An 11,707-nucleotide genomic window follows, 5' to 3' on the forward strand; every position below is an offset into this window, starting at 1 on the left:
TGTAAAATATAATGTGAGGATCCACAATCAGCAGGACAGAGAGGGTTTTGATTAAAAAATATATATATATATTTTGGCTTTTAAAAAATGAACAGGATTTTTTTTAATAATATAGGGATTTTATTATAAATAATTAGTATAATGACAATAATAATTTTGTCCCTCAAAAAAAAAAAATAAAATAATGAAAGACATCTTTATAGTCCACATGTGTCAAAGTCAAGGCCCGGGGGCCGGATCCGGCCCTCCAGATCATTTTAATTAATTGTTATTAATGACCCGATGTTATCTTATTTCTAGCTTGTATAATTTTGACAAAATATATTTTTATGGAGAGTAAACTATTGAAAGTTATTTAAGGTTTAAGTTGATTTATTCTGGAATAATATTCCTGTCTTTTTATTATTCATAATTAAGTTAAAAAGTTACAGTTTTAAAGTTTTTTAAAACTGTCATTCTGCAGCTTTTTGGACTATTTTAGAATTTACTAAGATTTTTGGGGCTGTTTTGGAGTTTAGCTAATATTTCAGCTACATGCTAGCTATTTTAGCTAATTTAGGCTTTTTTAAAGTTTTTCATGTCGTTTTTCTTTTTTTTTCAGGCAAATATTTATACACTAATAAGTTTGGTTCATTTTAAGCTTTCTTTCAGTTTTTCAGATATTTTGAAGTTTGGTTATTTTTTCCACTCAATACTATTTTTTTTGGATCATGTAGTTTTTTTTATGCTAATTTTGCATTTAGCTAATATTTCAGCTAGATATCAGCTTTAGCAATTTTAGCCATCAATTTCAGCATCTTCAGCCGTCAAATTCAGCTCACAGCATTCACACTAGTATTATCACAGGTAATGCTATATTTCTAGTTCATTACTATATTAAAAAGTTACGGTTTTAAAATTTTAATTATTTAGTTTTAGAGTGTTCTATAAATGTTTATCCTGTTCGGCCTAAAGTGTGTTTTGGATTTTGGCCTCTTTGTGTGATTGAGTTTGACACTCCTGCTCCGGTCCGTCTTCCTCCTGATTATCAATGGTAGTCCCACCTAACTGGTGCTGAATGATTCATTTACTACGTGCGATAGTGATTAAATAGTGAAAAATTCACATTTGTCCTCCACCTTTACATTTTTCTCCTGTTGTTTTCAGTCAGATGGTGGGAGTCGAGTACATCCTCCTTCACGCTCAGGAGCCCATTCTCTACATAATCCGCAAACAACAGAGACAGTCTCCGACACAAGGTGAGGAGTCTAACATTAAACATGTTTTCATCATGTTCTGTACCAACTAAGAAGTCACCTGAAAGAGTGAAGATCATTAATGAAGTAAAATCCGGTTTTTGTTCAGTTTTTATATTTATTTTATTCTTCACTTCTTGAATCTAAAGTTTTGTTTCTTTGTTGTTCAGTGGTACCACTGGCTGATTTCTACATCATAGCTGGAGTTGTTTATCAGGCTCCTGATCTGGGAACGGTCATCAGCTCCAGAGTGGTAATAATAACCGTTTCTTTATTTTCTTTGATCCTGTTTGAAGTTTTTCTGAATTTAATGTAACATGTGTCTCAGCTGTCTGCTGTCCATGGAATCCAGTCTGCGTTTGATGAGGCCATGTCGTACTGCCGCTATCATCCGTCCAAGGGATACTGGTGGCACTTTAAAGACCAAGACGAGAGAGGTGGGCCTTCAGGAACGAAATGAAACTGCTGAGATCAAACTTAAGATCAAATGGAAAATGGATCGAGAGTCTGGAAATCTGGATCAACTGTGGAGTGAACTGTCACGGTTTTAGACCTTAGAAGGAACTCTGATGGTCCTGACAAAAGGAGGCCTTAAAACTTCCTCAGAGGTTTTTTTAATCGACAAAATTCAAAATTACACAACAGTTTTTTCAAAACATAAAACAGTTTAGAATCTTAAAAATAGAAAACTAGAACAAAGTCTAAGCAACAGATGAAAAAAAAGTGTATATATATATATATATATATACACAATAATTAACAAATAATATCAAACTAAGAAGTAGCAATAAAAATATTACAATAAAATTAAAAGAAACAAAGGCATTAATCCAGATAAACCAATAAATTTGCCTAAAATAACAAAATTGTTAAAACATAAAGAGATTTTTCTTTCTTTTTTGATACAACCAATCTGAATGTTAAAGTATGTAAATGTTGAGATTGTGATATTTGTTGAAAGCCACAGATAATAAATCATTCCAGAACATTTTAACCAAACTATAATCATGAAACATAAATAATCTTGTATATTAAATCTCATACATGAAAACTCCTTACACGGACCGATCGCATTAATTGATTTAAACTTCCTCAGAGACAAAACTTTCTTGCCATCAGTGGTTGTATCTGAAAAATCTGTAAGAATTTTCAGGATTTTCATGGATGAGCTGCTCAGCTTTAAGGCTGGTTTCTACTTCAAAGTTCGGACCTGGTTGAACAAACTTACATTCTATTAGATTTGGATCTAATCAAATCTCCTTTTGCAGAAAAAGCCAAACCAAAGTCCAAGAAAAAAGAGGAGCTGAGTTCTTTGTTTCAGAGGCACCGCGTGGACACTCTCCTGATGGACCTCAGGTCCAAATTTCCACCAACTTTCTACCAGGTAAGTTCCTCGCGGTCATTCCCGCTGGCGCTTCCACTCAAAATAAATCTTTCTTCACATCTTGTTTCAGCCCAAGCCTGGAGACAAACCCATTCCAGGTACGATCCCAACTCTTCTGCTCCGTGTTCTGCGTCAGGATGAAGGTTCTCCAGAGTCTAAAGTGTCTGTTTGTGTTTCAGTCGAGGTGAAGAAGGAGCCTGAAGCTCCGGCAGAAGCTGTGAAGCAGGAGGAGAGGGAGCCGGCTGCCAAGACCGCAGCCCCCGCTCCTTCAAGTAAACCCCCTCCAGAGAAGAGAGCCAGGCTCCAGTGACAGCCGGCCTCCTCACCTGAGGGACTTTTGGAGTCCCCGCCCCCAACACCTGCAGCAGTTTTTGATTCAAACTGAACTCTGGGTTCTGTCTGCTGTCACCGTGGAAAAGGAGTCTCTGACGCCGTCTGAGTCACCGAGCTGTTTTTGATGGACTGTAAAGAGGCCTCCTCATGAAGCAGGATCGCTCCTGAATGCTCCAACAAACTAAAACGCTTTTGTTATAAAATGTTAAAAAAGGATTTGGTTCAAGTTGTGAGTCTTGTTTTTCTAAAGGTCAATTGTTATGCACATTTTTTTTTTTTGAAAGTGGGATTTTTTTATTTTATTTGGTACATTAACCCGGTCAACAAGGCCGAATGGGCCCCATATGGTTTATAAATGGCAGGAAATGTGTTGCTAGCATAGCAAACCCACCCACTGAGTGCCTAATGTGGGCAAACGCAGGTGGGGGGGGGCACATTTTCTCCCCACTTTGAAACCATACGGGGCCCAACCGGCTTTGCTGGCTGAGTTGTGGTTTTCCTTATTGTTTATTCTTTTCAAATATTCAAATTGATCCATTTTCTTTAATTAAAAGTGAATACAATATCTTTGTTAGTTCCTTGGATGATGAATACTACATGGAAACATGCAGATTAATTTATAGGAACAGTTTTTTTGTTTGCAGCAAATGTGTCAAAGATTGAAAAATGTCTAAGAATTGAAACATTCTTATAAACTCTGAAGCAGAAGACATATAGACATATTCTAATACCGTTTTACTTATATACTCAAAAACATTGTTTTTGAGATGGTTAAAACAATATTTTTCTGTAACCTCATTTTGACTGTCATGCTCAAGAAGGCCAGCAGATGTCGCTTCTGAGTCATTTTTCCCTAGACATTTTTTTTACATTACGAATTAAGCGAATTTTTTCACGTTAAAATATTATTTTTAGGACTAAAAAAAATTAAAGATCCAAAGAAAGTCATGAAATTGTTGAAAAATTAATGTTTTATGGTCTTTTTCTGGCATAAAGGACGGGTGATCGCGGCGCCTTCCATAGATCCTTTCTCCCGAAGCCACGAAGAAGAACCGCGGGGGTGTTAGGGAGATGTAGTCAATTCCCCGCTGGAGGACAGAAGCAGTGCCCCAGCTGGCCGGGATAGCAGCAGGAAAAGATGGCTGCGGAGGGGATTTTCAGGCCACCGTCTGAAAACAGAGCCCCGTTTGTGACGCCGAACGGCGAGCGGGCCGCGTGTCACCCGGGCCGTTCCGTTTAAACGGTTCCGCTCGGGTTCGTTTAAACGGAATCGAGCACCATGGGGTCGCAGACGCTGCAGATCCTGAGGCAGGGGGTTTGGGCTTCAGTCACAGGCGGATGGTACTACGACCCCGACCAGAACACGTTCGTCAACGCGTCCCATCTGTACATCTGGCTGTTCCTGCTTTGTTTCCCCTTCACGCTGTACATGGTGAGCGCGCGCGCCTGCCTCTGGCTCCGTCCCTTCCCGCCGCTGACAGCCGACTGTCCGCGAGCTTAGCTGCCGCGAGCCGCCGGTCTCTGTCTATTACCTGGAAGAGGAGCCGATGGGGGCTAAGTTTGACCCCAAAACTTCCCCAACTGTTTCCAACGTCTTTGGACGTCCAGGAGGGACACTTGATATGAATATTTCCAGTGAAATATTCCGATTTCTAACTGTTTTTTATTTAATGTGTCAGAAATGATTCTGTCATTATTATGGTTTTTAGTATAATTTATTTTTATTCTCTTTGAAGTCACGAGCTGACAGAAAGTTTGACCTGTTTGTTGTCCATCAGTCTGACCCCACGGGGCCTCCGTGCGGGAGGGGTCCCTAACCCCGGGGGGTCACACAGGTCAAGCACAGATGGATCTGTCCCGGGTCAGACTTCTGGACCCGGTGTGCAGTTTCACGTCTATTCCTGGAGTGGAAATATCTGCAGGTTTATATAGAAGAGCAGTTATTTCTGAGGAGGATGCAGGAGCTGCAGCTGCGCCTGCGCATGCACAGGGATCTTCTGGGAGCTCCCTGACACAATGAGTGCACGGCTGCACGTGTGACTCCTGCACCCTTGGTGCTGTTGCAGGCCCTGCCGCCCACCATGGTGATCGTGGGGATCTACTGCGGTGTCATCGGTGCCGTGTTCCTGCTGCTGAAGACGGTGAATTACCGCCTCCACCATGCCCTGGATGAGGGGGAGGTGGTGGAGCACCGCGCCAAGGAGACGCTGGGCTGCAGAGGGGGCAGTGATGGAGGCGCCACCCGCCGGGAGGACAGCAACGGCCCGGGGTGAGGAGAAGGCTCTACAGAAATGCTGATGCAAACTTTAATCCGTTTCCTTTCTGTTTAGTTTCTGTCATTAAATGTTGCGTTTTTTACATTTTTAAAATGTTATCAGCTCTGTGTTTACAAGTTTTCCAGGTAATTTATCAGTTCTTGTTTCCTTTAAGGGTTTCAAAATGTGTGTTTTACATATTTAGGTCCGCTCCTCACGCGACTCCTCTGGAGCAGGAGTGTCAAACTCAGTCACACGAGGGGCCGAAATCCCAAACACACCTTAGATCGAACAGGATAAACATTTATGGAACACTCTAAAACTAAGAAGAAGAATGTATAGCATTACCTGCAATAATGATATGTGAGTTCTGTAAGCTGAATTTGGCCGCTAAACATGTTAGTGTTGATGGCTGAAGTCTATAAGGGTATTAGCTGAACACACTGGAGCTGATAGCCAGCAAAAATATTAGCTAAATGCCTAATTAGCTTAAAAAAATGCTTAGGTTAGCCAAACGGCTAGCATGTAGCTGAAAAAATAGCTAAACTTCAAAGTTGCCTAAACAATATTAGTAAATGCTGAAATAGTCCAAAAAGTTAGCAGAATTCCCATTTTTAGAACTTTAAAACCATATCTTTTTAACATAATTCTGAAGAATAAAAAGGCAGGAATATTATTCCAGAATAAATCAATTAAAACCTTAAATAACTTTCAATATTTTACTCCATAAAAATATATTTTGTCAAAATTATACAAGTTTAAGTGAGTGCAAGATAACATAATAGCAATAAAATAAAATGATCTGGAGGGCCGGATAGAACTACCCAGAGGGCCGGATCCGGCCCCCGGGCCTTGACTTTGACACATGCTCTGTAGTGACCTTCTCGGTTCCTCACAGAGGAGCAGGGCTGATGAAGATCTTTGGCCTCCTCACTTCTGTTTCTCCTCGTTTTTCTCCTGAGTTTCTTCCTGAAACTCCTCTGGAAGTTGGGATGGATGAACGTTCCTCACAGGTCGTTCTCTCCAGGATCATAGCCGGCTTCACGTGGAGTTTTATCCTGAATGAAGCCTCGGATCCTGCTGGTCTCATGATGGAGTTCTCTGAAGCTGCTGGACTTTGATTGGCTGGTGGTGCGCACATGCTCAGACGTGCGTTTGTGTTTTTGAAGGGACCCTGGGGGGGGCATCGAGATGGCGCGCTTCATTCGACAGGAGACGCCACCGGTGGACTGCAGCTCCAGGAACTCCTACATCGGGATGGAGTCCAGCCACCAGGTGAGCTCAGCAGGAATGGAGCTCTGTCTTCTTCTGCTGCGTTTACTGTTAGCTCATGATCCAAAAAACATCCCGACAGCAGTGTAGCTCCGCCCCCACCTGTTGTGATGATCAATACCTGCTTCCTGAAAACATCACAGTTTCAGCAGCTGAAAAAAGCTCCTTCAAAGAAGCAAAGCGGAGAAACAGCTCCCCCTGCTGGTCCTCAGACTGTCAGACATTTTCTGTTGTGCGATTCCGCCTTTTTCTGAAAATTTGTTCCCGCCTTTTATGCACAGCGTTGACGTCATTTCCTTTGTTGACATTTAAGTGAACCCACACCGTCGGTTCTGGGCGGACCACAGTCCTCTAGTTCAATCCGCTGTAAACCAAACAAAGCCGACGGTCCGAGGAGTCCGGACCAAACAGCTCAGTGTGAACGCGCCTTCACTTCCTAACAGCTGCTGGTTTAGTTCAAACAAAAGGAAAACTGGGAGGAGACTGTACAGTACAAATTCATGCTGCCCCCTAGTGGACACTCGGCAGATTTGACTAAATAATTTCAAATATGGGTTTGTATTGGCAAGAGTCTGGCGATACGTATCGCAATATATCCCAAGACAACATTTTACTTTTTTTTATTGTGACTTAGAAAAAACTTTATGTGATTATTAATACACTTTCACATATAATAAAAAAGCATTTTATTTACTAATCAGAACAATGAAGTGTCTCATATAAAGATGGTTTTAACCAAACACATTCATGGTGCTTTTCTTTAGTTATTTAAGAAATATTTCTTCAGCTCTTCAGCTCTGTCTGATTTTCACAACAAAATATTTTTCAGCAAAGGAAAAAAAGCCTCAAAGGTTAAATGTGTCTTAGTAAAGTATCTGTCGTTGAGAAATGTGGCTGAACCGGTACTTTTAAAGCAGTCCAGGTGTTTGAACAGGTGCTTTCTAAAGTCATTTTAATAAAGTTTTAATTGTCTTTTGGGCTTAAAGGAAACTCTTCTTGTAGTTTCTTTAGATGTTTGGAGATGTTCCAGAAAGTTCCTCTGGTATCAGATCAGAACCTCAGTCCAGAAGTTTAGTGGATCCACCAGATCTGGGTTCTGGTTCCTCATCAGTGTCTTTCATGGATCCATGCTGGATCATGACCTCTGACCTGAACAGTCCAGTGACCTCTGACCTTCTTTCATGACCCCTTGGATGAGATGAGCTTTTTCCTTTTTTCCCTGCTTCCCTCAGTTTAATGATTTTATCCCACACATCTACCCCTGGGGGTCAATGCTTTCTAATGTCTTCTCCGTCTGAGTTCATGTCAGTTTTCTGTAAAGGTTGATGGTTTGATTCTTTTTTGTCTCCTTTCAGGTTTTACATGGAGCAGCTGCACTCAAAGGTAATCCATGATCAAACTGATCGGGCCTCCTCGGTACCGCGGGTCATACCTGTGTCCCACCTGAGTCCGTTATTTTAAACTGCAAATATGTCGTCACCGATTTCACTAAGTCAAAAAAATCTAATAAATATAAACATTTTATGTCTATTTATGACTCCACAGTGTGATGATCAAACATTGAATGTTTATTAAAACATTACATGTTTTCCACATTAATTGTTCAAACCCAATGCATTGTGGTTTATACTCCTCAATCTAGTGACCAGTGATGCACACTGGTTTTTGCAAAGAATTCTGGGAAATTTCTAGAGCTCTCGATTTTAGAATTGTAGATTGAGACAGCTCTACAAAATAGTGAACGCTCTATATAGTGAGTAGTGAAGGAATTCAGACACAGCCTTTGTTTTTAAGATTGGATCCTTATCTTCTGTGGGGGCGGAGCTTCGAGCTCATTGGCTACCGGAACATGATTGACTTCAGCTTCTGGGGCTCTCCCAAAGTTTTGTACTTTAGTGTTCTGGAGCGGCATCTATGAGCTCCGTCATGTCAATCATGTCCTGGTAGCCAATAGGCTCGAAGCCCCGCCCCTTAACTGAAACTGTAACTGGAGAGAGAAACGGAAATCCAAAAACTACAACCAAAAAACAGCAGCTGTTACTAATAAACACGATTGTTTCATTTGGGAATAGTTTGTTTTTATTAGTATTTCTTCAAATTTAAAAAGTTTTTGTATTCAAATTCCCTTTTTTTTCAATATAACAGTTTTCAAATTTATTTATTAATTTTTCAAATTCACAATCACATTTTTTATTTACTGTATTTTCCAGAGTATACGTCGCTTTTTTTTTTTATAGTTTAGCCACGGGTGCAACTTATACTCAGGAGCGACTTATTTGGGTTTTTTTTTTTTTTTACATAAATTTGTCCATTTATTCGTTATTTTTCCAGTCAACACCGTTTTTTTTTAGCGGTTGTTTCCTCTAACAACCACTAGAGGGTGCTGCATCCGATGTATTTGCTACTGACAGCAGAAGAAGAAGTGTCGTCAACACAAACATGGAGGAGAATCTGATTGTTTTCCTCTTAAACTTTGATATTTTTCTCATACAGACCAAAAGATTAGTATTATTGTATTTATATATTTATTCTTTAGCTACACTGAGCTTGGTGGATTTGTTCTGAATCGTCAGACTTTTCTCCTAAAAGTGACACTTATACTCCAGAACAACTTAAATGTGTTTTTCTTCTTCTTGATTTGACATTTGTTGCTCTTGCGATTTATACTTTGGAGAATACGGTTCTTTTAAGCGTACTGGCGTCTTCTGTGAGATTCAGTGATGATGAAAAATGATTTTAGTCTTTTTTTCCTCGTTTTTATTGAGGCTGTTCTTTAAAACCTAATTTCCATGACGATCACAGACTCCGCCCTCAGCATTAAAGCCTTCTTCAGCTTCTGTTCAGCTCAGATCTTATTTCCTGTCCTCCTGCAGATGTGGGGAAGCTGTCGGACGACATCAGCTTGACTCTGGTTGAGAGCTGCAGTCACGATCACGGTAACGAACCGGCGTCTCCGTCCCGTCGGACCGTTTTGACCATTTTGACCGTTTTGACGTTCGTCTTCATGTTTTTGTCGGTTCAGATCTGCTCGCCGACACCAAGATGTACTGCCTTGTAGCCAACGACTCCTTCGCCTCCTTGCAGCCGTCCACGTCCCTGTGTCCCTCAGAGCTGTCCCGTGAACCCGCCGACCTCTGCAGCTCCGCCGCTCATCACCTGTCACACCCCCCCTGCGACGGCGACGCCGCCGCCCACGCAACCTTCAGGAAGGAGCTTCACGCTCGCGGTCTGCCGCGGACCTCCAGCTCGGTGGGCTCGGCTTTCCCTGACCCGAGTCTTCCCGACTTCACCTTGTATCCTCCGCCCAGGCGGGGGGGGCTGGACCCCGTGTGCGAGCTGGAGGCGGCCCGCCCGCAGACGTGCGACGGCGGCGGGGCGGAGCAGCCCTCCACCTCCGGACTGGAGTGTCGCAGACACAAAGAGGCGCGGCGAGTGACTCGCTCCGCCTCCAGGGAGGCGGGGGAAGGCACCTCAGGGCTCTACCAGGGGGAGGTGGGCGGCGGCAAAGGGGGAGGAGCTAAGTCCCGTGGAGGAGAACGGAGCGTGGACAGCCTGAGGAGCCTGAGCACGCGCAGCAGCGGCTCCACGGAGAGCTACTGCAGCGGCACGGACAGGGACACCAACAGCACCGTCAGCAGCTTCCACAGCGAGCAGACAAGCTCCACCCACGTGGAGAGCCTGCTGTCCTTCTCGGGGGACGAGCACCGCGGCCCGGCGGCGCCTGCAGACGGCAGGACGTCCAGCCTCTGCAGCATCAGCTCTCAAGGCCTCAGCAACCATCCGTCCAGAGAGGCCAACAAAAACCCGCACGCCAACGAGCTGACGGCCAAACAAACCGCAGGAGCCCCTCCCTCCGCCCCCCAGGAGCCGGGCAAACCCGGCGCAGACCCCGGGGACTGCAGGACGAGCGCCGACGGCTCCGCCGGGGCCCCCAGCTCGGATCAGGAGAAGGAGGATGCTGAGGATGAGTCGGCTAACGTGGTCCAGAGGACTTCCTCTCTGTCTGCGGGGCGCAGCGGGCGCCGGCAGGGCGAGAAGAAGAGGGCGAGCAGCCTGGACGTGAGCCGCCGCCGGGACTATGCGCTCGTGCGCGGGATGACGAAGCCTTGTAGCGCCGTTTTTGCCGGGGGAGGAGACGGGGACTGCAGCGATCACAGCGAACTCAGCCTTGCCTCCAGCCTTCACTCCGCCCACCATCGAAGCACCGACAGCTCCTCCAGCGCCACCTCCCGCTCCTGCCACTCGCCGGACGCCCACGTCCGCGTCCTGAAAGCTAAACATGCTGCAGCTAACGCCCCCGCCGCCTCCTCCTCCTCCACAGTGAAAGCTGAGGCCGGAGCGCGAGGCGGAGGGAAGCGCCACGCCTCCCGCCGCACGCCCAGCACAGGCAGCGCCAAAACACACGCCAGGGTGCTGAGTCTGGACAGTGGCACCGCCGCTTGCCTTAACGACCCCGGTCGCCTGGGGGCCCCGGCCGGGCCCCGCCCCCTCACCACCTCCAAGTCTGACCTGGAAGCCAAAGAAGGGGAGGTCCTGGACGCCGCGTCCCTGCTGGGCCGGGCCTCCCAGCTGGAGTCGGTGACCCGCTCCAGGAGTAGTCTGCCCAACCAGGCGGCTTTGAGTGAGCCTCAGGACGCCGCGTGCCTGCGGGGGGGTGAGTCCCAGCCTTCAGACACCAACTCTACCGGGCTGTGATGAGGATGACGCATAAATGACCTGTAGATCAGGGGGTCAGACGCCATCGCACAGGGGGCCAAAAACAAAACGCACTTTAGGTCGAACAGGATGAACATTTGTTAAACACTCTAAAACGACATTTTTAAAACTTTAAAAATGAAACTTTTTAACACAATTATGAACTAGATATAAAACATTACCTGTGATAATGCTAGTGTGAATGCTGGAAGATGAAATTGAAGCTGAAGCTGATAGCAGCTAAATTATGAGCTAAATGCTAAAGTAGCCTAAAAAAGCTAAAAAGAAAAAAAAAACTTTGGTTAGCCTAAACAGTTAGCATGTAGCTGGAATATTAGCTAAACTACAAAATAGCCTTAAAAAATCTTAGTTATTGTCAAAATAGTTAAAAAGCTAACAAATTTTAAAACTTTTTAACATAGTTATGAATATTAAAACGGCAGGAATATTATTCCTGAATAAATCAACTTAAACCTTAAATAACTTTCAATTTTTTACTCTCCATAAAAATATATTTTGTCAAAATTCTACAA

At 44.1% G+C, this 11,707-nt stretch overlaps 2 protein-coding genes across 2 annotated transcripts in view; both read left to right on the plus strand.

Annotated features, from left to right (window-relative positions):
• The window catches only part of med6 (mediator complex subunit 6), a 5,504-nt gene extending 1,717 nt beyond the window's left edge, over window positions 1-3,787 (plus strand). Inside the window, exons 3-8 of the mRNA XM_024275818.2 lie at window positions 1,147-1,238; window positions 1,406-1,488; window positions 1,564-1,672; window positions 2,504-2,619; window positions 2,690-2,717; window positions 2,799-3,787. Of these exons, the coding sequence (XP_024131586.1) occupies window positions 1,147-1,238; window positions 1,406-1,488; window positions 1,564-1,672; window positions 2,504-2,619; window positions 2,690-2,717; window positions 2,799-2,929 (559 nt within the window). The 3' untranslated portion in view covers window positions 2,930-3,787. The remainder of the gene's footprint in view (window positions 1-1,146; window positions 1,239-1,405; window positions 1,489-1,563; window positions 1,673-2,503; window positions 2,620-2,689; window positions 2,718-2,798) is intronic.
• A 151-nt stretch (window positions 3,788-3,938) lies between these two features.
• The window catches only part of pcnx1 (pecanex 1), a 27,455-nt gene continuing 19,686 nt past the window's right edge, over window positions 3,939-11,707 (plus strand). Inside the window, exons 1-6 of the mRNA XM_024274860.2 lie at window positions 3,939-4,384; window positions 5,019-5,221; window positions 6,377-6,482; window positions 7,835-7,862; window positions 9,353-9,415; window positions 9,502-11,133. Of these exons, the coding sequence (XP_024130628.1) occupies window positions 4,232-4,384; window positions 5,019-5,221; window positions 6,377-6,482; window positions 7,835-7,862; window positions 9,353-9,415; window positions 9,502-11,133 (2,185 nt within the window). The 5' untranslated portion in view covers window positions 3,939-4,231. The remainder of the gene's footprint in view (window positions 4,385-5,018; window positions 5,222-6,376; window positions 6,483-7,834; window positions 7,863-9,352; window positions 9,416-9,501; window positions 11,134-11,707) is intronic.

This window comes from Oryzias melastigma, linkage group LG22 (genome assembly GCF_002922805.2).
Source record: "Oryzias melastigma strain HK-1 linkage group LG22, ASM292280v2, whole genome shotgun sequence".
In the NCBI taxonomy this organism is placed as follows: domain Eukaryota; kingdom Metazoa; phylum Chordata; class Actinopteri; order Beloniformes; family Adrianichthyidae; genus Oryzias; species Oryzias melastigma.